This window comes from Mesocricetus auratus, unplaced genomic scaffold (genome assembly GCF_017639785.1).
Source record: "Mesocricetus auratus isolate SY011 unplaced genomic scaffold, BCM_Maur_2.0 Super-Scaffold_100676, whole genome shotgun sequence".
NCBI classification, from domain to species: Eukaryota; Metazoa; Chordata; class Mammalia; order Rodentia; family Cricetidae; genus Mesocricetus; species Mesocricetus auratus.
In genome coordinates, this window is record NW_024429266.1 from 153,506,792 (window position 1) to 153,533,885 (window position 27,094).

Here is a 27,094-nt window from a genome sequence, read left to right on the forward strand (position 1 = left end):
AGCTTAGAAACCTAATTTTCTCCCACATTCTCTTTTTAAAGCTTGCTTACAGATTTCTTCCTCAGGATCAATGCGATTTCAATAATAAGTAACACTGGCCAGGCACGGTGGCTCATCTGTTGCCCAGTACTCGGGAAGAGGAGATCTGACAGTTCACTGAGCTGCTGAGACAGTTCCAAGTTATCCTGGCTAAAGTGAAAACCAGTCTCCAAAACTCAAACTCAGAATCAAATAAATAAATGTCTGCTTCCAGAGCCTTGTTTCTGGAATTAGAAAAAAGGAATGCCCACGCCCATACCACTTTCAAAATACAGATGGCTGACTCTAACAAGGTGGACTCTGGCTTGACAAATGTCCCGGTGAAAGCTGCCCGTGTAGACCTGGGACTTCGGCTGCCCTCAACATGGAGAACCTGCACATTCACTTCTTAGGAAACCATCCTGAAAGTCTGAGAGAATCACAGTGTTTCTTCCGGGCATGAAGCGGTCCTTAGTCATCTTCCCAACTCCCACAAGCAACTGGCAGGACACATTCGAGTCGAACCACCCTGGCCCGGGCTCTCAAACAGCGCTCCCTGCTTTCTGTACTCCTCAGTCATTCTAGGCTTGGAGTCTAACCCAGTCGAGGGCGAGACTGGTTTTCTTTGAGGGGGATGGGATGGGGAGTGCTCTCTAAAAATATCAGCCAGTTTCTTTAGATTCTAATTAAGGAAGCTAAAATTTAATATCAGTTGCCAGAAGGGTTTTTTTGGGGGGTGGCAGCAATCTTACCGATCACAGTGATCAGGAAAGGGGGTGATCTGCCAGAAGTCCCCTCCAAACACCTTACCTCATTGTCATGGGGCGGCAGCTGGTGCAATAGCTGCTTGATGCGCAGTTTCTCTCCAGGACTGTTGACATAAGGGACTTTCTCTTCTGGAAGGCAGCTATAGTACTGGTGCACCTGTGGGACAGAGCACATAGCACGTGTCCATCATTCTCCCCCTCGCCACCCTGAAGAAGGTGTACAGCGGGAAGCTGGCTGCTTCTGTAGCTCACAACATCCCTTAGGACAGTCTACTGGTGCACACACAGCAGAGCACCCTAAAAGACAGAGCCAGGTGAACTGCCTCTCACTTGGGGGCTGTCCCTCTCCGGAAGGGGAAAAGGAAAGCCAAAGGAATTCCTTATCAAAGGAGAATTCGGCAAATGCACAGGTGAAGCCAGAGGGCAAGGCTTTCCCAGCCGAAGTGGCGCTTTACCATTTTCTGTGGCGCTGTCCCATGGGAGGCACCTCTCTAGACAAGGGATGTGTCAGCGCCTGCCTAAATACTGCCCTCAAACCTTTCCCTGGCACTCTGTAGGTTCCTGGGTGTCTCAGCCTCCACCTACATCAAAAGCCTTCCAGGTCCTGAGCCATTTGCAAGGCAGGCAGCACTGACTTACTCGGGAAAGAGACTCTGCTGGCTGCAGAGCATGTAACTCAACAGCAGCAACAGCGCAAGGGCCTTTGCATCTCCTGCAACACTGTTCTTTATAACTGATGCATTCCTGCAGTTTCTGAGGTTCACTCGTTTTTTAAACACCGGGGAAAGTACCAAACATCCAGTTCTGCCTAAGAAAAGAAGCAGACATTCTGCTGAGGCTGTGGACATCTAGAACATAGGAGGAGGAACATAACAGGCCCAGTTTGTGTGTGTGTGTGTGTGTGTGTGTGTGTGTGTATGTGTGTGCGTGTGTGCTCCCAACAGCAATAAGTTTCTGCTTTGTGGATTTAAAAGAAATAAATCATATATACATATATAATTTCTCTGTGTGAGTGTGTGCGTGTGTGTGTGCGCGTAAGAAAAGAGAAGGAGGAAAATGGTGTAGTTATAGTTTATTGAAATATCTATTTATTATATATTTATGTGTGCACGCGTGTGCTCCTGTGGGTTTATGTGCATCAGTGCTTACAGGTGCCCACAGAGGGTAGAGGGCAGTCATGCTGGTGAGGCTTTATTGGTGTAGCTTCTGCCATCCTAGGAGACAGTCTCACAGCAAACTCCCTGATCCTTAGTTCTTAGATATCTCATTGCTCATGGGCAGAGACAAAGACCCAGTCCTTACTACAGATGTGACACATGGATACCTTTAGAGCAATGAAACAGAAGAGGAGAATCACCAGGTGGGGCACCCTGAGCCCTTGTCTATCTGAGAAGTCTGTAACGCCTGCTTTCCAACAAATATGTATGCACTGTGCTGTTTTCCTGTATTTTAATCCTTTAACTGATAGAGAAAAAGGACCGGCCCTGTAGCTGGTATCATCACATGGAAATTAATATAAGCAAAAACTGACAGGGAGGGTTTGGGGGATGACTCGGCCAGTAAAGCACCCACTGTGCATTCATGAGGACCTGAGTTTGGATCCCCCGCATCTGTGTAAAAAATTGGTGGGGTAGCTAGCATGTGTCTATAACCCAGAGCAGGGGTAGGGAGGGAGGTACATCTCCAGGTCAGCTAGCCTAGCAATTAGTAAGTTCCAGATTCAATGGGAGACCCTGTCTTCAAATATAAGGTGGACTGTGACTGAAAAAAGATACCCACGTTGACCTCTGGCCTCCATATGCACATATATGTACACAGCCACACAAAGAGGAACATAATAAAAAGATACAGATAGACAGACAGACAGGATGCTAACATCAAAGAGAAATAGATAGACAGATAGAATGATAATAATCAACAGTATGCTATTTTATAGAGAAGACCAAAAAAAAAAATAATCCCGGTAAGTTTAGATATCATAGAAGAGGCTTTCAAGATCTCCCATACAGCAGTATAAGCAGCTCCCATGAAACAAGACACTTATCCAATGGTCTGGAGACAGACTGGGCCTCTAATACCATCATAATCTCACTCTCCACATTGTCCTCCACATGCTTTCTCTAAATTCTTTGCATTAGGAGTGGTGGCTAAGAACAAATGTTCCGGGACTGCTGAGTGAAGAGCTATAAAAGCCCTGCCTACTTTGATCTCTAGAAACCATGTTATGAGCATTAGAGGGACAGGCAAATGAGAAGGCTTTAAGAAATGTGAAAGTCATCCTTATTTTTTTTAATTATGGGAACCATTCACCATGATGTACCTATCATCCTCTGAATCCAGTTCTGAAGGCAACCACAGACTTTGTGTTGCTGACTAGCTGGCTTTTGGAAGAAAGTCTGGGTCACTGTAGTCCCTCCTTAGAGGTGTCTGGTAGGAGCCATTTTCTGAATGGAAGGAATGGCTATGAGGTTTGTAGGCAGGTCAGCACTCCTGAGAAGTGGCCCCTCATATCACGAATTAGCTTGGATCAGTAGCTGGCTATCTGGTCATCTGATTACCACACTATTCTGGGACTTTCTTCTGAGAGTCCTTGCACAATATGCCTCACTGGACATTGGCCAGGCATAAGGAAAAGGGCCAGGTCTCTGTAGTTTGGCACTTTTTTGCTCCCGTGTCACAACCCTGCTTGAAGAAGGTTTTCTAAGATGTAAACCTTGTAATCCTTCAACTTGCAAGACTGAGGCAGGATGGTGGTGAGCCTGACTAGCCTCAGCTATATAGTAAAACCCTGTCTCAACAGTAATAGAAGAAAAAGAGGAAGGGAGAGATGTGAAAATGAAGAGGAAAAGGCAGCATCTCTCTCTAGCCATTCTTAATATTTTCATAATCATGAAACAGGCAGAAACTGCTAACATGAGATGAATCCCCGCCATGCTTGATAATACAGACAACCGGAGCCTGCCTGACCCTCCTGCCAATCACTGCTCATTGTCTTCATAGCAGTCATTGCGAGCACCCTTCTTTAGTGGTACATTGAATTAACCCTGTCCCCACACCATTCATTCTATCAGTTCTGTTCATCTTGAGAACCCTAACTAATAAAATAACCTTCCTTTCATGTTAGGACTTGTAGCAACACTGGTGGTCAAGAGAGTGAGACCAATTCTGGGCACCACCTCTCTTAGTCTAAGCAAGTAAAAAACAGGTTGCAAGGGATGCAGTACTATTAAAAAGAATTTGATGTCTAAGGAGAAAAATGCCAGACTATTATAAAGGCATGACGTTTCTCATCAGCTTCCCACCTCTCTCATCACAGAATCCTCCTGTCTCTGCTCTATTCTTTTCTCTGTGTAGAACCTCCTTAAAGCTGAAGGTTTCCCCAGCACTGCTTCAGTTTAACAGTCTGTCCCAGATTGACCAGCTTTTCTCAATTACAAATTCCCTTAGAGACCCTGGGTACCCATCTTGAGCGGGGGTGGGGGGGGCTACAATGGGAGATGGGATGCAAGGAGCTCCACACAGCTGGAGAAGACTGAAGGACAAAGGGATTCCAAGATTCACCACAGAGCTGGGTGAAGGTGTGGCCAGCAGTGATGGAGAATCAGGAGACAACACTTGCCCTGGTGTGTACATTAGCTTCCTGTTGTTGGGACAAAAACATTTGAGACCAACAATGTAAAAGGAGGACAGATTGAGCTGATGGTTCCAGAACTTTTAGTTCACAGTTTCTTGGCCCTGTCACTCTGGGCTGGCGCAGGGCTAAGAATGTGGCAAAGTTGTGTGGTATGGCAAACTATTCGTGTAATAGCTGCCAGGAAGTCAAACAGAGAAGGGGCGGGGCTCCAGGGCCAGGGCTTGTCCATACTAACATCACTTCCTCACACCAGGCTCACCTCCTCAGGATTCTACCACTTGACATTAGTGCCACACACTGGTGACCAAACCTTTAGCATACGGCCTTGCAGGGACATTTCAGAGGCAAACCATAACAAAGTGCTGAGGTCCATCCTAAAGACAGCACTCTTGAGTCAACAGAGGCAGTGACTGCTTTCTGGGAACATTATTCTTTCTTTTTTGGACAAACATCATCACCCGTTATAATTCACACCTCATGACCACCACTGAAATCCATCCTTTGTACCAGTATCCGAACAAGTCCTCACATGCAGGATCTATTAAAACACATTCTTCCAAGGTCACCAACAATTTGATGGAGAACTTAATACTTTACTTAGAAAGTTGACTGTTTTTAAAACAAATGAGCTCATGTCAATAACAATCACCACTATAATAACCAATAACCAAGTCACCACCTACTCCGAAGTAGGTGACTCGGTATTCTCTGAGGAGATAGATGAGTTAGTCCTTCGTTGACTTCTAATCTGCTCCGAAGTCTGTTGAGGGCCTGTCATATCAGCTTCTCCATCTCATGAGGCTTGGGTGCCAGAAGTTCTAATAGGGTTAGGGGCCAGGGGTGGTCATCGGCTAGGGGAAGGGATAGCTCTTGTGAGTTCCCAGTCAATGGAGCCTGCATGACTTCTCTCCTAGCATCCCCTGCCATAAAAACCACAGGAAACCCCAAAACAAACATCAACCAAATCAACCAAACCAATGTAAATGAGAAACTATGGCATCTACTTTCAACACTACAAAAATTCAATTTGGCACTACTCCATGGAAACCCACACGTGGCTTAATTTAGCCCAAACATGTTCACTTGTTCATTTTGTAAGTAAATAAACAAATCTACTAGAGTTGTATCAGTAAATGATCATTACCAAGCTATTAATCAATTGGCATGCGGATTGTACTGCTAATTGCATTGTCCTTTACAAGTGAGCCTGCTGAATGTGCTAGAAACTTTGCTCTACTTAGGTGTTCCCAGGTAAGCATGTCCTGTGGTTCTGCCTGCTCTGGGTGAAGTCACATTGTCCTTGCACAAAAACAATGGGAACACAGCAGACTGGCTTAGAAAATTAAACTGCCGGAAATTTTTATTTAAGATGTCACTCCTGGGTTGGGTCGCTTTGCAACAGCTTCACTTGGTGTCGGATGGATGTGCAAACACATTCTACAAAGCAAGGCCTCGCCCAGCTGTGAAGGCTGGGCTTGTTTGAAGGAATCCCGCATTTGACAGCATTTCTGCCTGGGTGGAGATGGAGGCTGGAGTCGATGACTGCATTTGGGAGAAAAGCAGGCACTGTTAAAGAGCACTGACAAAAGCAGCTGCAACAGAAGCATCGTTGCTGCTGCAAAAGACTTGGTTTAGTGCAGCAGGTCACAGCCTGGAGCTTGCACTGGAGTCACCTGGGAGGCATGTGAAGATCATGATTTCTAACATGATGGGGCCCTGTCATGTGCATTCATAACCACTCAGAGTGTCCTGTTGTCCCACTGTCCATGCTCTGACAGTCTTATATCTATCCCACTGTTTCCTCTCAATAACCACAGAAGGTTTCCTATTTCCTCCAAGAAATTCAGAAATTTCTAAAGAAGGAAGAATTTGTTGAACCCTATTCAGCTTTTGGGGGGTCTCCTCCTCCCTCTTGGTGTATGATTCGTCAGGGAGACATCAAGGCCACTGTGAGAACTTAAGGACAGAGTGCTCAAGATTTAAGGTGGGAACACTTTGCATCCAGATCTGCTTATAGCAGGAGCCAACAAAAGCAAGGCACATGCATTTGCCTGGCCTCAGAATCCACTGCTCTTCACTGTCTACTGGAAAAAATGGATCCATGACCTCTTTATTTATTGAGTAGTTCTTAGGTCTGAAGTGTTTGGATGTGTAGTATTCTGTCAGCTCTTCAAGCACCAAGAGGTGGGAGTTTCATACTCACCAGATCATGTCATTAAAAAGAAAATCCGGGGCTGGCAAGATAGCTTGGTTGGGCAAGTACTTGTGATGACGCAAATACAGGACCTGCATTTGACCCTGAGAACTCACATAAATGCTGGGGATTGTGGTGAATGTTGGTAATCCTAGGATGGGGGAGTCTGAGACAGGGTGATCCCTGGGGTTCAATGAGCAGCTAGTCTGCCAAACCAATGAGTTCCAGGTAAAATTAGGAGAGCTTGTGTTAAAAAACAAAGTAGATGGAACCAGAAAAAAAGACAGAGACACTCAAAGTTGACCTCTAACATCTACAAGGACATGGGTGCATGCAATCCTGTACACACACACACACACACACACACACACACACACACACACACACACACACACAGACAGACAGAGAGAGAGAGAGAGAGAGAGAGAGAGAGAGAGAGAGAGAGAGAGAATTGTTTGTGAACTTTGCTTCCTCTTCCCCTTATTTTGATCTTTGTGGATTCAAAAGAGATTTGCCGATGGATGGAAAAGAGACTCAAAAGTCCTTCATGTAGCACATTCCCATTATGTTTGTATTGTTGTAAAGTGAAGACTAGGTTTTCTTTTGGTGTTCTCCATAGCACAGCAACACCTAATACAGCAATGCAGGGCTTTCCAATGAATTCAAAGCGAACTGCAGTGGGTAAAAATGTTCTCCCACACCAAGCAGGCCCCCACAACACCACAGCTTGATGATGGCAGGGTGCTGCGCACTCACAGCTGTCACACTCGTCCATGTCCCTTTTCTTCAACAATTTTACTGAGCATATCAATGTCCCTGCCCAAGAGCAGTAGTTCTGTGCGCTCCTCCTCTAGGAACTACCCATGCCCATTTGACTGTACTCCAACCAACAGCAAGCATGGGTGTGACTTCTGTGAGCTCTTTCCAGGATGCCACTTGCCTCTTTTATCTTGTTTTCTACATGAAAGATGAATCAACAGAATGACTGGAGTTCCAGTGGCCACAATGTACAATGAAGTAAAATTAAGAAAGGACCTTGCGGTCTAAGAATAGCACAGAGAGCTAGGAGCCAGTGTTATGATATTCGGCGGGAGGGGGACCTTGGCAGAGCCCATGGTGGATGAGAGACAAATATGCCATGCAGGCAGAACTCATGTGGGAAGTTTATTGGGGGAAGGGAAGGAAGTAGGGGAAGGGAAAGGAGAGAGAAGAGAGAATGAGAGAGGGAGAGAGACGGATGGATAAACCTACCTGCCTCCTCAGAAAAACAGCAGAAAGAGAGAGAGAGAAAGTAGGCAGCGATTGTCTCTTAAAGGGACCTTTGTGCCTACACACAGAGACAAGGTATTGCTTGCCATTCAAGCAGGGGTGATGCATTCTGCCAGGTCCCCCCAAGGGGCGGGGCCAAGGTGCATCTGGATGCTGATGGCAGAGGCAGAGGCAGAGGCAGAGGCAGATGCAGATCTCTGTTAGTTTGAAACCAGCCTGCTCTACATAGTGAGTTCCAGGACAGCCAGGACTACATAGAAGGACACTGTCTCATAACAAACAGCGAAAAACACAAATGATGATGGTAATAATAATAAAAACAATAAAAAGACAACACTGACCCTTGAACTGACTGTCTAAATTTCTTTTGCCAAAGATAAAAAAGGCTTCCTTATTTACGGTGTCTATTAATAGGATTGAGTACAAACCCTTCCTGAGATAAAGGTATTTTTTCAACATTAGCATACTTCAGAACCATTTGACACCGTTACTGGCCACCATGGCCATTTTTGTCCCTCTGAGTAAGAAAAGGAGCCTGTAAGTCTGATCAAATGGTTTACACTCTATTGGGAGATAGACAGGTTTAAGAAGAAAGTAAAAATGACTTTACAAGGCACAGGCAGACACTCCTAAATTGTAATTTCTGAACTTGATGATGTGAGCCAGCACTTGGAAGGCTTGGGGAAAGCGCATCCTCACCCGGGACTCACCACAGACAAGGCCCTTGCCCCCCCTTTCTTCAAGAAACATAGTCGTGGCTCACCCTTGACCTGGGGAGGTGAGATCTATAACCCCTAGGAGCCTCACGATAGGCAAACTGGACAGAGACAGGGAAGGTGTGGTCAGACTCTGAGGAATGCCGTAGGATTCATGATAAGTATACGCTGGTTCTCAAATGGGGACTTAGAAGAAAATTGGGTTCCATTACAGCTATGGGGACAAACTGCTTCTGAGGGCCCAACAGCTTATTTTGCTCCTATTTGCCAGATCTTCATCAACCAAGCAGTAGGAGAAAATGTTGTAAAGCAGAGTCTGAGGAGAAACCCACCACCTCTGCTTGTTTCTTCTCCCCTGGAGATGCACATTATAACTTTAATTGCTTTGCTCAGAACACAACTGGGGAAGCCATGGTGCAATCCCCAATCATCTCCATCATACTCAGATCCCTGCAGGACTGGAGTCAAATTTAGAAGTAAAAGCTCATTTGAGATAGTTTCCTCGAGACATCTCGTTTATTGCTTGTGCCAGTGCTGAAGTTCAACAACAAATCCTGACAGATGTAGGTTCTGAAGACAGAGAACATGCTTTCAGGATTTTTACTCCCTCCTGACCAGCTGCCCTCCCAAACCAGCTTGGCTACAATTGCTCTTTACTCAGAGGACATGCTAACACGGACCTTCACTATCCCAATTAGTCAGCACCATGCTTTTCTATAGTTTGTAGTCCACTGCTTCTAGGCTGGGATGCCAGTGACCCCAAGATATCTCACAATGTCTATAGGTACCTTCTGGCTGCCACAGCTGGGGGAGGGGCTAGTGGAAGCATTCAGTGGGTGGAGACCAAGGATGCTGCTAAATTTCCTACAATGTTGAGGTCACACCTGCAGCAAACCCGTTTCCGTCAAAACATCAATTCTGGGGGCTGGAGAGACGCCTCCGTGGTTAAGAGCACTTGCTATTCTTGCAGGAGACCCGGCTGCAGCTCTCAGAACCCTCTGGCATCTCACAACCACTTAACATCCAGTTCTAGGAGATTCAGTGCCCTCTTCTGGCCTCTGTGGGTAGTGCATGCAGGTGGTGCACAGACAAGCATGTAGACAAAACACCCGCAAAAAAAAAAAAATCTAGGGGAAAAAATCACAAATAAATAACAAAAGTACTCACAGAACCAACAAGTTCTTGGCCTGTGTGGCTTTAGAGAGATTTACAGTTGACTATGAGGATGATTCCTTGTTCATTGTTTTTTCCCCAGCATCTAAGACTCTGTTTACTTTACACCCCTGGAAGAAACTCTGGCTGTCTTACGTTGTCCAGTAAACGTATACTGTGTTCAAACCTCATATGTCTTGCTACCTGACCAATGGCTCCAGATAGACATGTGTAGTGAGAGAGAAAAATGATGAGGCTTCAGGAGGAACTGGAAAAGGGCAGCTAGCTTCCCTTTCATTCATCCAAGCAGTTGCTTTCTCCAAAGATTAATGGCTGAGGTGGTGGATCCTGGATTAAAGATGTACGGGATAACTACCGATGTCCTGCTTCAAGAGAATGAGACAAAACATTGTATTTGAAGCCAGAATTTTTTGTTAGCTTTATTTCTTTCCATTTTATGTGCATGAAAATCTGTGCACAAAGGCCAGAAGAGGGTATTGGATCCCCTGGAACTTGATGTACAGATGATTATGATCCATGTGTGGGTTCAGGGAATAGAACCTTAGTGCACTAAAAGAGAAACCAGTATTCTTGCCTCTGAGCCAACTCTCTAGATTCTAAGTTAACATTTGAAGGAAAAGAGGTTTATTTTTTTCATTTAGGTGTATATATAAAAGTTTATGCACCCTGTGTATGTACAGGTGCATGTAGAGGCCTGAAGAGGGGGTCAGTTTCCCTGGAGCCCAAGTTACAGGCAGTCGTGAGCTGCTTGACATGGGTGCTAGGAACTGAACTCAGGTCCCCTGCAGGAGCAGTAAGCATGCTTAACTGCTGAGCCCCAGTACTTGAAGAAATTAAGGAAAATAATTGGGTTACTCCTTAGCAAGTCCTATTATAACTCCAATCACACAAGTTGCTCCTCTCACTGGTGGCTCAATGGGGAAGGGAAAGGGAGTCAGGATGAGTTTCCCCAGGAAGTGTGAGCTGGGTTTAACATGTATGTTCCCTGGCATATATGCATATATTACCCAATCAGCTAAGATTATATGAAGTTACTGTCCAATGTGTCTGAATGGCATGAAACCTACATTATGTGTGGGTGTACAGGGGTGGGGGTGGGGTGGAGTATGTCCAGGCAGTGTATCTACAGGGAGCAGTAAATATCCTGGGTTTTAGCCCAAACTAGCAGGTCTCCAGTTAGCTGGGGCTCCATTATGAGTCATCTGGTGTTTCACAGACTCAGGTCTGCTCAAGCAGCTGCAGGAGGTGCTGGCACTTCTCATGTTCCCTGTCTTTTAGTGACACCATCTGAACAGAGACTGACCCCTCAAGTTGCTCTGTTTTTGTTAGCTCTTATATTCTCCTTCTCATTTCAACTCTTGCTATTTTAAAGTGTATAATATTAGACTAAATGTTTAGTTAGAAAATACTTTCCAGTTCACCAAACATTATCTGCCGGTTATTTATTATCCTAATGGAAAGGTTCATGGCCAAGTATGGTGAAACAGACCCACAGCCCTCAGCACTTCAGAGGCTGAGGCCCAAAGACGTCAAGTTCAAGGTTTACCTGGCCTAAAGAGTGAGTTTAAGGCCAACTCTGAGAACGCAGTAAAATACAAAACAAAAGGATGAGATTAGGGACATGGTCCCATAGTAAAGGACCTGTTCAAATCCCACTACTGAAAAGAAGAACAGTTTAACTACCTTCTAGGTGAGCTGCATCTATCAAGAGAGTCTTCATCCCAATCCAAATAAAATACTCTCCAGTGGATGTCCACATAGTTGTGTACACGCCTCCCCCATTTTGGCAAAAGTTTCAGTACTGCCTTCAGACAAAACTCACATCCGTGGATACAGGAAAATCAATATGGCAGCTTCCAACAACACTAAGTTCTGGGTTCAAGTGGATGTGTTTGTATGCAAATGCTGGACTGGACTTAACACCATCTGTATATAGCTGGGGAAGGTACTTTGCTTCTTAGAATCAGTACCTCTGTGTGTAAAACAGGGGCGGTCATTTACTTGAAGCAGTGCTATAGGGATCTATAGTGTAACTAGTAATTGGAATGAGAAATGTCCCCCACAGTGTTGAACATTTGAATACTTGCTTCTCAGCTGGTGGCCCTTTTGGGTAGGCTTAGGAGGTATAGCCAAGACAGAGGAAACACTTGAGGAAAGCTTAGAGATTTCAAAAGCCTCACTATTCCCAGCATTCCCTTGCTCCCTCATGCTAGTGCTCCCTCCCTCCCTTCCTCCCTTCCTCCCTTCCTCGTACCCTTCTTCCTTCCTTCCTCACCCTCTCTCTTTTTCCTGCATCCAATTCATGTTGTCATGGGCTCTTACCCTTCCGGAATGGTATCTTAGGGTTTCTATTGCTGTGATAAAACACCATGACCAAAAGGAACTTGGGGAGGAAAGGGTTTCTTTCAGCTCACAGTTGTGCATCACAGTCCATCATCAAAGGCAGTCAGGGCAGGAACTCAAGGCAGGAACCTAGAGGCCTTAGCCATGGTGTCTTATCACAGTAATAGAAAAGGGATTAATACAGCAATCAACATGGGAAGGGCTCTGGCTTTAGCTTGAGGCAATGTTATTCATGATTCATAACTGTCTATGTTACGGGCAAAATAACATCTCCTTCAGTACGTACACACTGCATTCCCAATTCCCTGTGAGTGTATACTTGAGACAAGATCTTTAAGGGTGTAACCAATGTTAACTGGGGTCATAAAGATGGGTAGCAATTAAGAGGAACAGAACCCTTATAAAAAGAACCTCAGGTCATGTGATAAGTCATGGTATTACGAGAGGGTAACCGCATTTGCAAAAGGCATCACCAGGACCAGCCAAGCCTCCTGGCACTGATCTTGCAAGTCTGTGGTACTGTAAGATGGAAGTCAAGCAGACAAACGCGAGTGCTACTCTATGAAAGAAACTGATGAACGAGGGGGTGGAGGACATGCAATGAACAAGGACACAAGTTGCAGGAGGTTCTACTCCGGAAGAGCCTTGGCAAGAGGAGATGAGTGAGTACAAAAATAGGAAGCTAAAATGATGCAAAAGCCCAGAGAGGCTGACTGAAAACTATAGCGGGGCTGGAGAGATGACGCAGCGGTTAAGAGTACCCGCTGCTCCTGAAGAAGACATGGGCTTGCACCCAGGTGGCAGCTCACAGATGTCTGTAAATCCAGGTCCAGGGGATGTAAGTAGACATTCATACACATGAAATAAAATAAATCTTTAAAATACTACAAAGTCTCAACGAGACAAGAACTCAAGTGTGGCTTTGTGGCTCTCCCCAGGTGCGAGTGCTCTCCCTGCTAAGAGAGGGAGAAGGGATAGGCACAGCCAACAGTGCATGTCTGCCTACTCCACACACCCAAGGGCAAGGTGTTAAAATCCACAGGAAGAACATTTGGACCATTTATCTCCCCTGCTTTCATACGATTCATTTAACTATCAGTTGGTAAGACTAGGTTTTTCTAATAACTATATTTAACAGATTCACATAATATTTGCACAATTCCTAAAAATTTAACTACTCGGCATGTGCAAGGCAGTACAGGAGGCTGGTTCTAGGACTTCGTCACCAGAAACTTCTATGCATGTTTTGTTTTGTCTTATTGATTTTATCTGTTGCAGTTTGTTTTGATTCTTGTTTTTGTTTGTTTTTCCTGTGAGTCTTTTTGAGGGGGAGGGGCTGTGAGTGAACATCAGATTGGGTGGGAAGGGAGGTAGAGAGGATCTGGGAGGAATTGTAGAAGAGGAAAGAATACGACCAAAATATATTGTAGGAAAATTCTTAAATAAAAATCAAAAGAAAGTTCTATGGACAGTTTCTTTGGCAAACTTTTGAAAGAACAAAAACAGTGGGTGAGCTGAAGAACAAAGGGTCCTTTGGGACTATGATAACAAGTGGCCTGTTAACTGAGTTCCGTGGTCCCCACAGATCACACGGTCAGACAAGTTCATGCACAGAGCCCCATGTGGGCCTTAGACCACATGTGCATCTTAGGTCTACGAGTCTGTTTCACAGGACCTAAGCCCCAATTCCCCAAAAGTGTCCATTTTTCTCTGTGTCTTTTTCTTTTCTCCTTTCTTGTTTCCTTTCTAAATCCCCTGACAAAATGTAGAAGAGAAGAACACTTAAAATGCCTGTGTACTGACAGCTGCTTGGTCTCCTAAAGCTAAAGAGGACGTTAAGTTGAACATTATGCACCTTCATGAATAAGAATAACTTCCCAAACCTTAATCTAAATTCTGTTTCTAAGCTGCACATGATTATCAATCTGTGTTAGGGGTGGTCAGCGGCTCTCCCTTAAAGAGGGAAATAGCCTTCACTTTGGGGGTTATAGCTACTCGAGAAATATCAAAGTTGATGCTTGCCCAGATTGCAGGAGAAGGGAACTGCATTGATGTGTAACGTCGAGTCTTGATTATGACAGAGGCTGGGCCTTCAGCTTTAAGGCCACGTTATTCATTTCAGTGTCCTCTAAAACTACAGTAAGTGAACATGACGATTAAAGGTTAACAGAGAATGAAAAGACACTGGCAACCACAAGGCTGTATAAATGTCAAATCAGCTATTACTATTATTGAAGGTGACAACCCAGGAGATGATAATTGTTAGTGATGGCCTGAGGGGAGTGGTCTAGGGTGAATCCACGCCTTGTAAGATGGATCAGGACACTGAGTTCTTCCTTCCTTTTTTGCACTCACCGTGATATGGCATCTATTCTCAAATCTGCAAATTGGTTGCTGGAGTAGCAGTCACATTCTAGGTACATAAATACCCAGACACACACAAACGTTCATTTTGCCTCATATTCGCCCACTGAGGGAACCTAAGCTGTTAGTTTACTTTTGATCACTCTGAAGAATGTCTCAGTGTATTTTGTTGTGTGTCTACTTGGATGTCTGTGTCCAGCTTTTTGAACTATATACCTTGAGGGACACCTGCTGGATTACGTGGTGTCTCTCATAAACTTTCTAAGGAACCACCAAACTGTTCCACAGTGACTGCACCATAACCCTTCCCACAAAGATTCCAATTCCTTCACAGCTTTGCCAACACTCGACATATTCCACTTTCAAAAAAAAAAAAAAAGATAGCTATTTCAGTGAGCGCATAAAGCGGGACCACTCCGAGGTTTGGATTTGTTTCACCCTAGTGACCAATGATGGATCATCTTTTCAGTTATGTCAAGTCTGTATGTATGTCTTCTCTGGACAAGTGTGTATTTTCCCATTTTCTCCTTCAACCATCTTTTTCTTTGGGGACTGCAGAGGGTCTTCATATATTCTGGATATTAAAACACTATACACACCCCAATTTTAGTCTTCATTCATAAAGCATCCCTTATGAGGGCGGGCGGAGAGCTAGGCGAGGGAGGAGCTACACTGACATGTGCCTACCTGGTGCTGGCAGTAGACAGAGGGAGGTTTCTATTGTTTGTGATGGGCATGGCTCCTGCTCACATTTCATTAGTCATACTATGTCACATGTGCATGTCTAGCTTTAATGGGGCCATAAGAAAATACATTCCTTTCCTAGCTATGGAGAATAGGGGACCAATCATTAAACATCATGTACCCTGCCACAGCAAAGACAGACAAGTGTGCCTGCACGTAAGAGGATATTTTTGGCAAAGTGCAATGGGCTCTTTTCATTCACAGAAGCTGAGCTCGAAAACACTGGAGCAAATGCTGAAGGAATGAGTGCTGGGGAGAAGCCAGGATCTCACAACCGTTTGCTGACGTGCCATCAGCTGACTGGTCTATTACTTTGGTTCATGGGGATTTCTGTTTAAGAACTCTTTAAAAATATGTATCATGGACTCACTAACCCATCCAACTCAAGGCATACCTGATTGGAGTATAATATATACATATATATGCATATATATGTGTGTTCGTGTATATACATAAAATAAACAGTAGCCTTCTTAGGAAAGTAGTCCTTAGGAAAATTAGGTACATCCCATTTTTTTTCACACCACTTTGAATGGGAAAAGCACCAGCAATACCCATCAAATGTGAAAGGGTAGTACTAATCAGACCATTTAGTATGATCCTAAGTATGAAGGCCAAACATCACCTTGGTTTTTGTCTTGTTATGTATGTCTGTTAGTGGCCATGAAAACACTCTGTGTGTTGATTTGATGATTGCAAAGAAATGTTGGTGAGGAGGCAAATTTGTGACTATGGGATCATAAATAATGAGGATCAACTAAATCATATGCTATCTACCATGCTCCAGAGTGGAGGTGGATCCAGGATTTAAATTTATACCCGATTTCAAAGCTCATTATTCTCACCGTCTCCACGGATATGTAGGATTACACTCTGCCCTATATATTTGATGGGTTATAAGTAATGTAGTCACCGTTCATTCTTTGAGTTTATAATTCTTGCTAAAACCATGAATGGGAGACAGGGGAGCTTAGAGTTTTAATTGTGAAAATCTTGTAGATCAGTTTGAATTCCGAAGGTGGAAATTAAGTGTGTGGCTTGGTTATGCATATATTTAGAAGTATGCGCATACATCTTGCTGTGATGAAGATCATGTATACCAACTTGGACTTGACAAAAGTTTTCCCCTGGAGTCACAGGGAGAGAAGTTTATGTGTCCTGGTTTATTCCCAACAGAGATCACGGGATCTTTGAGGTGACTGATCCAATTCTTCACAGTCATTTTATCTGTTGTGTTATTTCACTTTAATTGTTCACTTATTTATTTTATGGTAAAATGCACATAACAAAAGTTACCACTTTCTATGTTGAGGTGCACATACAGTTCAGTGGTATGAAGTATTTCAATACTGTCGTGCAATTATCCCCATGCTGGAATTGCTCATCTCCCCACACAGAAACCCTGCACCCACTGAATAATTAACTCCCCACTGCTCCCTCCCCTAGCCCCTGGTTCCACTTTCTCTAGTGTGTCTCAACAAATTTGACAACTTGAGAGTGATATTCATTACACGTTGGGACCAAATGTTCTCCTTTGGTAACACTTCCCTGGAATTATGGTGAAAAATAGGTAGGGAAAAAACATGAGTCAGACAATACATCCACACTGACATTTAAATGCTATACACAACTTTCCTTCTGTTTTCACTAAGACAAGAAACATCATAGGCTAGGCTGGGAGCTGCAACAAAAGAAAGGATCTGAGGACTCAGTGGTTCCTGCTGTGTCTCCATGGAGATAAACCACTGTGGGTACTGGGTCACTTATCTCTTTGGAATATCCTTGCCTTGGGCCATCGACTGGACATTTTACTGATCAAGGAATTCCCATTACAGCTCACGATCTTCTCCCTATTGCTCAAGGGATACATGAGAAGCAACCTGATACAAAGGTCAACAATCATAAAGAGGCCACTCAGGATAAACAAGCGTCACTCAACAGAGGTGTCTCTCGGGGAGGGCGCACTCTCCAGCACCCCAGCATGCCCCACTTCCCATTTCTAACCTTGCTCCCACTGTGACACACTGGGTCCTTGATGGGACAAGCAGCAGCAGCGCCCTCTAGAGTTGCTTCGCCATGCCCTCCCCCACGCCTTTCCTGGCCTGCAGCAATCCTTGACTTCCTAGCTACTTCAGTGTCCTAAATCCTGTTTGCACATTGTTAGGAAATAGATAAGAAAGGAAAACAAACAAACAACTTCAATCATATTTTTCATTTCTTCTTCTCCTCCTTCTTCTCCATCCTCTTCCTCCTCCTCCTCCTCCTCCTTCTCCTCCTCCTCCTCCTCCTTCTCCTTCTCCTTCCTCCTCCTTCTTTTCCTTCTCCTTACTCCTCCTCCTGCCCCACCCCCCACCCCAAGGAGACCCATGAATGGAAAGCCTGAGAATTAGTTCTTATTGGTGTCCAACAAAGGGAGCAGAGTCAGAAAGATGGCTCAGTGGTTAAGAGGACTTGCTGTTCTTTGGGAGGACTCACTTTGGTTGCCAACACCCACATTGGGCAGCTCACAACATAATTCCAGATCCATGGAATGTAACGCCCTCTTCTGGTCTCTGCCTGTACCCACACATATATGCATGGGGTACATATATATGTGAGCAGGCATTCTCTCCCTCCTTCTCTCCCTGTGTGTGTGTGTGAGAGAGAGAGCGTGCATGCGAGAAAAGGCAAAATACAAAATAAGCTGGAAGCACTTACTATGTACATCAGAATAAATAAAAATATATAATATCTACCAACATTTGAATGATAAGTATTCAGATTTTATTTAAAATCAAAATGCAGTATCTATCATGTGCAATCTACGGAGTTCTACTTAAGAGAGAAAAGGAAGAATCAAGGCATAGCCTTATAATTTTTCACCAAAGGAAAGATAGTATGCCATGTTAACGCTGTGCAAAATAGAATTTAAGCAAACATAACTGGGAGACATAAAAAAGAATGTTAGAACTGATTAGGAGATTTTTGACCATTAAAAAAACTATAAGTAATGCAACTTGCCAATTACTTTGTAATAGCTGCCAGCATTTAGAAAGAATTCCTAGTGTCTGTGTCCATAAGTACTTTTTAAATTACAAAAATTACTTTTATGTTAAAGCACGTTAAATGCAAAAACAAAAATGAAAAAGAAGAGGCAGTAGCTGGGTGGAAGAGAGTTTGTCTCACATGCCTGAGGCCCTAGGTTCAATTTTTCCTACTGCCAAAAAACAAAACAAAAAGAAAGTTAAAAAAAATACAGTCTTTCCAAAATACAAGTAACAATATGCTTAATATGTAATATAATCATAAACTTGCAAGCATCCCAAAATATCTTCACAAAGGAAAAGCTGAAATATACAGAGATACACATCTATAACCACCGCAAGATGTCTCTTTGTGGCCTTGGTAGAGCAAAAGGACAAACGTCATGAAAGTTATGGAACATGCCGTGACGGTGGTAATTATGTTTCATGATCTCTTGTCATTGTTCTGCTATGAACTAGAAGCACTGCCTTGTTTATTCTTGCTTTACAAAGACTAGAAAAACCTATTTCATATCCTCACAATGCAAGTAGCCATCGGAAACTGGAAGACATTCTCTTGATGTCATTAGGAGAGTGGTAGCACGAGTTATCTGTCCCTCACCTCTGACAGCCTGACATCAGGGCATGTGTTGTGCTTTCCTGGAGGCTATCTTGACTGTCAGATGCAAGGCTTGGGCTACGTAGGTTTTGTTCTGTATCTCTCTGCTTATATCCTTGAATTCCATTGTTCTTGCTCTGCAACCTCTGGATGACAATTTGAGAGCTTAATCTTAGTTTTATTTCCTCAGTTAGGTCTTGCCTAGAAAAATGTTTTCAAATCAACTGCTGACCACTGCCAAGCAATAATAATTCTAGTGGTTGTTGAAATGCCAGATATCAGTTAGTTATTCCATGAGGCAAGACTCCTTACTCATTTCATTTTATAGATTAGAAAGGAAAAACTAACTTCCTTGACTCATAAGTACCATGGCAGAACTGTGAGAGGTTCCCAGTGCAGCTAATCCAAAATGATGTTTTACAGCCCATCTGTTTCAGAAGGACTACCCAATGGCTGTATCTCAGCTGAGCAGTTTCTCACAGACCATTCATCAAGATGAACTCTTGACTGGTCACATAGAGTAATGGCATCCAGGAGAAGATGGAGGTTTCAAAGTCCTGTATAGCTTTGAATGAAATTTACTCTCATTGCATTCAGATACCAGTAAGGATGGAGGCCAATCCCTCCCTCCCTCCCTCCCTCCCTCCCTCCCTCCCTCCCTCCCTCCCTCCCTCCCTCCCTCCCTCCCTCCTTCCCTCCCCCTCTCTTTCTGTAGGATTCTTTGGCCAGTGCTGAAAATGAATTTCCCAGGGACCCCAAGGTGGTAGGGAAGTCAATGTTCCAAGCTACTGCTAGGCTCTTGTGTAATTTGAGTTATAGAGGCTCCTAACTACAAGTGAGAAAAAGGAACAACCCAATGAAGGCAGAAGGAGTCCTGCATCACAGCCAGGTAAGCTGTGAGGTGTCATCTGTTAAATGAGGCACTTCTTGAAGCCACCACAGCCCAAATGAGCATAGTTTCCCATAGCTCCTTCACCCAGGTACCTTCGGGAAATGCAGACTGTATACCTGTAGTGTTTCAGACCAGACATCATTCAAGATCCTTGGCTATGGAGTCATTCTTTTTTTTTTTTTTTTTTTTGAGAAACTTGTGGAATAATCAGCTTTCCTGAGCCAGATCTGACTGGTGAGTCTTGATCAATCTCCCTAACTTATATCCCATAAGCTGGAACTGTTAGTTACCAAGTGTCAACTACATATTACACACTACCCTCAGAAATTTACAGATGATGAAATAAGCAAGTTTTTGGAGCTGACTTTCTGGTACCATCCATTTAGATTTTGTTAATCTCTGCTTCCAATTCCTCTTTTTATTGTGCACAATTAATACTGAGTGGGTCATTCTGACAGTAATTGGCCAAAGGCTCAGTTATTTCCCAAGGCAAGTCAGACAGTCTTAAGAAGACTCCACTGCTGCGCCTTCCTGCTTGCTGAAGAGCCATTTCCCATCACTTGCTAGGGCATCTGACATATAATGAGCTTTACATATTTAAAGCACAGATGCAATCTGATTGACATAGGTTACCCTTATACTAGTGTTAGCACCTTAAAGATGGTGAACCCACCTACTACCTCCCGAAGGTTGTACTTTTTGTTCTTTTCTTTCCCTGTCTACTTCCCATACCACCTGATCCACAAAAAGACTACTGATCCTCTGTCAATGTAAATTCGCATTATCCAGAGTTTTAGATGTATAGAATCATAACGCATATATCTTTTTGTTTCACTCCTTTATTTGGCATAGTTATATGAGATCCATTCACATTATTGTATATATCAAACTTTTGCTCCATTTTACTGCAAACAGCAGCAGTACACAAGTAACACTTGTTTATCTATTCATTCGTTGACAGACATCTGAGTGTTTTCCCACTGTTTACTGTCGGAACCAGTAGTCATTTTGAAAGTATTAGTCCCTAAGAGATTGTCTCTCTGAATCCTTGCAACCATGCTATAGTTAGGCGATGGCATTCTTACTGTCCAAAGATGAATAAAAAGTCTATGAAGTTAAGTTGGCTTATATAAGACAGTAGCAGAGTCAGGATTTGAACACAGAGCAAACAAATGTCAAAGCTATGAGCCCAGAAGGATCCCTGCCTAGCCCGGAAGGACAGGCATAGAAAAGGTAGAAACCACATGAAGATAAGACCAAAGATTAAAGTCAGTGTGGGTTTTCCTATGAACAAAGACCCTCTATCTCTCCTTGTGAGGTAAAAATTCACTGTGGTACATAATGTAAAATCAGAAGACCGGGGGTGTCCCATTGTGTCTGGAAAGGAACCTCTTAGGCTAATTGCCTGTACATCATATGCACTTAATAAACAACTACTGAAGCACTAAATAGTTAAATGCTAGAGTGGATGAACAGATAGATAGGCAAACAGGCAGAAAGATGTGGAAGGGTCAGGCAGTGGTGGTGCAGGCCTTTAATCCAGACCTAGAAAGGAAGAGTTTGAGGCCAGCCTGGTCTACAGAGTGAGTTCCAGGACAGCCAGAGCTACACAGAGAAACCCTGTCTCAAAAAACAAAAACAAAAACAAACAACAAGACCCCAGAAGAAGAAGGAAGTTAGTTATCTGATGTGAATTGATGGTAAATTCATCTAGCCATCCCACTGTTATTAAAAATACCCCACACGCCCTAAGGCTGACCAAATCACCTTGAGAGTAAGCCAGCTCTCACCCAAGCAGACAGGACAGACTGCCCAGTTAGCCAAGAGTGTGTTAAGCTGTAAATTCACATAGGAAGTCCCACTCCAGGGGCCCACACCCACTCTTCAGCACCTGAGGACAAATTCACAGAGAAGGCTAGAGCTATTTGTATCGAGAGTGAGAACTTAAATAGCAGGCTCTATCCTGCCCTTGCAAATGCTCTTTGGCTTCCCTGGGCCTCACATTCTGGACATGAGCTTTGACAAGTCCTTACTGGAGGAATCTGGCCACATCATTGCTGACTTCATCTGGCAGAGGCTCCAAGGCCTGGGAACCCAGGTTCTAGCCCCATCCCTGACAACTCTGTTGAAAACAAGTTTATTAAGAGGCTGTTGTATTGAATGCTGCACATACATGCATATTTCCCATCTCCATCCTATGACATCAGGGCCTCTCTGGAGCCAAGATAAACACACACTGTTCATGTGACTAATTTCCTGAGAATCACAGAGGAGATTGCCTGGCGGCCTCCCTTCCCCACACATCTCAGAATCACACTGAAAACACTGGGGTGAATGACAGTGATGCCTAAGCAGGAACTACAACATTGGGGGAACAGAATCTACCCGGTAAGTTGCAGAAGCATGCAGCTCACTGCAGCATGGGGTTTCATCTGGAGCTCAACATGTGTTGCTGGGATAATGGGATGAAAACGCAGTCCTGGAAATGGATGGTAAGTCTAATGACAGTTTTTACAGAGGCTTAATCCATCTGTATTCCCCAGTGGACTTTCACCCGCACAAGGGTAGAGACACTGTGTCTTCATCCATACCTTCCTCCAGCGACTAGGAAACTGTTGGGAAGATGGTGGGCACTCAGCATGTATGCCCCGGATGAATAAGTTATCACCCCTGATGCCCACATGTATGACACTGTACCAGGAACAGGAGAGCCTGGATGAAGCAGAGTAAGGATGGAATGAGAGATGGTGAAGAGCCAAAGATAAACAAGAGATTGACAATAGGGACAAGTTCTGGAAGGTAGGACCAGGCTGCTTCCTGTAAAGATGGGGAAACTCTTTAGTCATCAAGGCCAACACAAGATTAGGGGAAATTTCTAGCCACAGAAAGGAAGCTGGTGGGAAACACACTGCTCTACTCTTTCATCGTATCTGATGTTCTGGGTGTTGCACCCAGGGAGAGGCAGAGTGGAGGAGGAAAGCCCAGTGGTCTCTGGAATGAGGCAGATATGGACTGCAGATCCAGCTCTGGGCTTACATAGCTTCTTGATCTATTTGCTTATCACCTCTGAACCTCAACATTTATAAAGAGGGATTAAGTACCATGGTTTGTTCATGTACCATCTGGTTATCCATGGTAAACATGCACCTGAAATTATTGGGCTTAAAGCTTCCCGCGGTGAAGAAGAAAATGCAGGACTCCCAAAATAGGTTCATATTTTAGAAGGCGGGGAAGACGATAGAGGTGTGTCTGCTACTAATCTAGTGCATGGCAGCTGATCTTAGGGCTCCCATAGCCCCGTCTGAGTGTTATTAGCCATTCTCCTCCCACATGCACAGGGGCATCAAGGCGCTAGAGGCTCGACATGTATGGCGGTGAGGCCTCCTAGCCCTTGTGACCCTGGATGCCTTGGCAAAAGTTGGCCACTGTATGGACTCCATTCCCTTCTCCCCAAATTATCCTTCAACATTCTCCTAAAATGCTTTTTATCAAATAAGTGCCAATCTTGTTTCATTTAAGCTTCGCTCAGAGGAACACACAAACCAGGCTGGTGTTGCAAAGCAGACCTCTCCATGTCATTCAGCAGCAAACCCGTTGCCACTTCCTCAGAGACCAGGTCAAACGAGTCAGTCGAACACGCAGGACCATATTCATGTCGCTGAAATCAGTTCCTAGTCTTACACAGCTTGAATGAGACCCAAGGTGTGAAACACGGGGCAGTGTTTGACACTATTACTCACAATTATGAATATCACCACACTTTCTTAAAAACAATAATCTGGAGTTACTTGGATCATGTGTTTGTTTCTTAATTGCCCTTCATCATCCTTACAGCTACAGTGTAGTGGGATTTTAATTATCCTTTTAATTGTTTTATCCACAGTGCTCAAACAACGGCTGAGATATAGTTAGAACATAATAAATGTCTGCTGAAGAAATAAATTAATAAACAAAAAGCCTGATAGCCATTTGTGTTCTACATTATTTTCTAGCATATGCTTCCACATACTCTTTTTTTTTTTTTTTTTTTGGTTTCTCTAGATAGGGTTTCTCTGTGTAGCCCCGACTGTCCTGGAACTCACTCTGTTGACCATGCTGGCCCAGGTTGGCCTTGAACTCACAGAGATCTTCCTGCCTCGCCTCCCAAGAGCTGGGATTAAAGGTATGCGCCATCACCTCTGGGCAGTTTTCATTTATTAAGTAGACAGTCCTGGAGCTTGCTTGAGGTACTGGATAATCCAGACTCAGGGGCTCTGCCTGGGTCTTTGTTCAAGCAGCTTAGGCACAGTGGGGTCCAAGAAGAGGATAAGCATTAAGTTGTACAGTCATAGGAGTCAGGTCCCTGGCAGGTAGACATTAGGGAAAAGAGGCTTTAGGTAGATTAATATACTTTTAATAAGTATTAAAACATTTAATATGATGGCTAGCTTTCTGGTTCTCCTCTAAGACAAAGATTTGCATTTCCATTCTGAAGGAGAAAGAGAATTCATTCAATTCCCAAACACATTTAAAAAAAAATCCCGACTCTTCAAGCAGATGCAGACATCAGCTCTGGGTCATCTCTTCACCTTGGGAGTCTGCTTCTTGGTGTTCTCATGTATGGGGTGTGTGTAGGGGGAGAAGTGTGTGTGTGGTGTATGTGTGTGGGGGGTAGGGGGAGAAGTGTGTGTGTGGTGTATGTGTGTGTGGGGGCGAGTGCATGCGCTCTCTTTTGCTTCTGATTTCAGTAAAATCTGGCTGAGTGCTAAGACCTTGTTTTCCCTGCCTTTTTATTCTTTAAATGACTAGAAAGAAAGAATCCATTCTTGCAACCCTAGATGACCTCACTCTGATGGCATCAATATTTTTAACCCAACCTCAGACAGAGCATCTGAGAAGAGTCCTGGATGGGTAAGACTTGAATTTTTTCCATTAAAGCCCTTGTGAGTCAGGCTTGTGGCACACTCCAGAGGGATGCTAAGCTACACAGCCTCTGAGAAAGCTCAGAAGAAACTGGAACCCAGTTTATAATCTATGCTTATTCCCTCTCCTACATCCCCACCTAACCTTCCTCTTTCTTGGACAGTCAAAGGTTACTTTTGCCTCTGTGAGACAACTCAGAGCAGGAGTAGTCATTTAGCTGATGCCATCTTCCAAGAAGGGTGGCAAAGAAGCAACTATGTGATTGAGCAATGTCTGTGTGTTTCCTAAGTCTTCATTCAGAGCCAGGCCAGTCCTGGAACCAACAAGTCGGAACATTTTGGTTCCAGGGTCTGGCTATCTGCAAGTTATTTACGTTCTCTGAGCCTTGGTTTACTCGCTTCTACAATGGAAGCAAAATAAGGTTGCTAAAAAGTGGTGGTGACTGACAAAAGACTCCAAGACAGCACACCACAGAGAGCCTTGAACTGCTTGCAACTGCTAAGTTATGGAGCCAACCTATTTATCCTACAGCAGAGGAACAGATAAAGAAATGGGGTATATTATATATACACAGTGGAATTTCTTTAGCCATAAAGAAGAACAAAGTTATGTCATTTGTAGGGAAATGGTTGGAATGGGAGATAATAAAATTAAACCAGTCTCCAGAAGACAACTATTATATGCTTTCTCTCATTTATGGTTCCTAGGTTTTATATAGGTGCATAAATCCTAAGACACGAGAGCAGAAGGGAAACTGACAAAGAGAACTATTGGGAAGAGGGAAAGGCAAGAAAAGAGAATGGCTGGGAACTATCCCCAACATTTAATACACACTTGCTCAAAAACCTAAAAGGTAATGATATTTTAAACAGTGGTGAAGGCTAGAGAGACAGGTCTATTAATAAAGTGTTTGTTTTGCAAATATGAAGAGCCGAGTTCAATCCCCAGAGCACAATGTGAGAAGGCGTAGGTATGGCGGTAAGTATGGTGGCAAGTGCTTAGAGTTGAGCAACGGGAAAATGCAGACAGGTGGGTCCCTAGGGGTTGCTCAGCCAGTCTAGCCTACTTAACAAGCTCCAGGCTACAGAGAGACTATAAAACAAACAAAACAAAACACATTGGTGGATTATGTCTGAGGATTGACACCCAAGGTTGTCCTTTGACCTCCACTTACATGTGTACCCACCTACATAAACATGCACACATGTACACAGGCCCATGAAAAATGGTGAGCACACAAGTCTGTACTGAAAGCCAAATGCCATTGCCATTGCCATTGCCACTGTTCTCCTCTTCTCAAAAGGGGACAGAGGCTCCTGGGAGCGAACAATTTTCCTGAGATCAGAAAGTGACATGTCAGTAGTCCAGATGTGCTGGACTTCAGAGGCTAGCCCCCCTCCTGGGATGGGCTGCTGTTTTTGCAGGCCATTGCTTTGCAGCTCCCGAGACTTTGACTCAGACACAGATGATGCCTTGGTTGGGAAACAGCTATCTGCTGCCAGTCATCGGCTCCTCCCCCACTGCTCCAGACCCTGGTCTTGGAGCCAGTGGTGCTGATTCAGGTCTGCACTACAGCAGAGGCCATACAGCCTGTTACCCTCTCCTGCCTTCCTGCAGCCTCACAAAAGTCCAGTGTGATTAAGGTGGCTAGGAATCTGCTTAGAGTGCGTATATTCAGAGGAAGCTCAGGGAATGGAAACTGCTGATAAGAAACAATCTCTCATTGAAGGAAAACAAACATAACAAATGTCATCTTTTTGATGTGATGTATCCATGAACATTTTTCCTTCTGAACGGAATGCCTGTTGGCCCTATTCTTGATAACTTCTTGCTTGGTGCTGTAGGCTGGTGTTGGGGTGGGTCCCTAAAGAACAAAGTAGGCAAGATCTCTGCCCTCCCAAGAGTCAAAGCCAACGAGGGGAGTGAGACATTAAGCAAATCACAATGCTAATAAACACCTAATTGTGAGCTTGATGCACATTAAGGAAAATTACAAAGTTCAAAGTTCATAACTGGGGACCAGATCTTGAATCACAGGCTGGTCAAAAATGTCTCAGAGGGCAAATATTTAATCCAATGTTTAAGGCATAAGCAATGATCATAGGAATGGAAACAAAAAGGATTTATAATCTTTCAATAGAGATAATTTCATGAAGGTCAAAACCAACAAACTCACTTCATCTCTGGGAGTACTGAGTATCTTATTTTTCATTGGAAGAGTGCTTCAAAGGTCAAAAAATGGGCAATTGCTCTGGCATCTGTTTTTTATTCTTGTTCGGATAGTCTGAAGAGAATGTGGAATGATCTGGAAAAAATAACTAACTCTGTATGCACTAGGATATAGTTAAGGTCAAGGGAAGATTACTAACTTTTGGAAACTAAGGATTTGACATATTTATATGTGAGACTCTGTCATAGGCACAAGGACTATCCAAAATGTCAATGAAAGGGACATTC

At 43.9% G+C, this 27,094-nt stretch overlaps 1 protein-coding gene across 4 annotated transcripts in view; it reads right to left on the bottom strand.

Moving 5' to 3' along the window:
- Prickle2 (prickle planar cell polarity protein 2) overlaps window positions 1-27,094 on the bottom strand; it is a 327,604-nt gene that overhangs the window by 51,317 nt on the left and 249,193 nt on the right. For all 4 annotated transcript variants that reach the window (XM_013114215.3, XM_021227814.2, XM_013114214.3 and 1 more), the window contains one exon: window positions 829-942. In XM_013114215.3, the coding sequence (XP_012969669.2) occupies window positions 829-942 (114 nt within the window). The remainder of the gene's footprint in view (window positions 1-828; window positions 943-27,094) is intronic.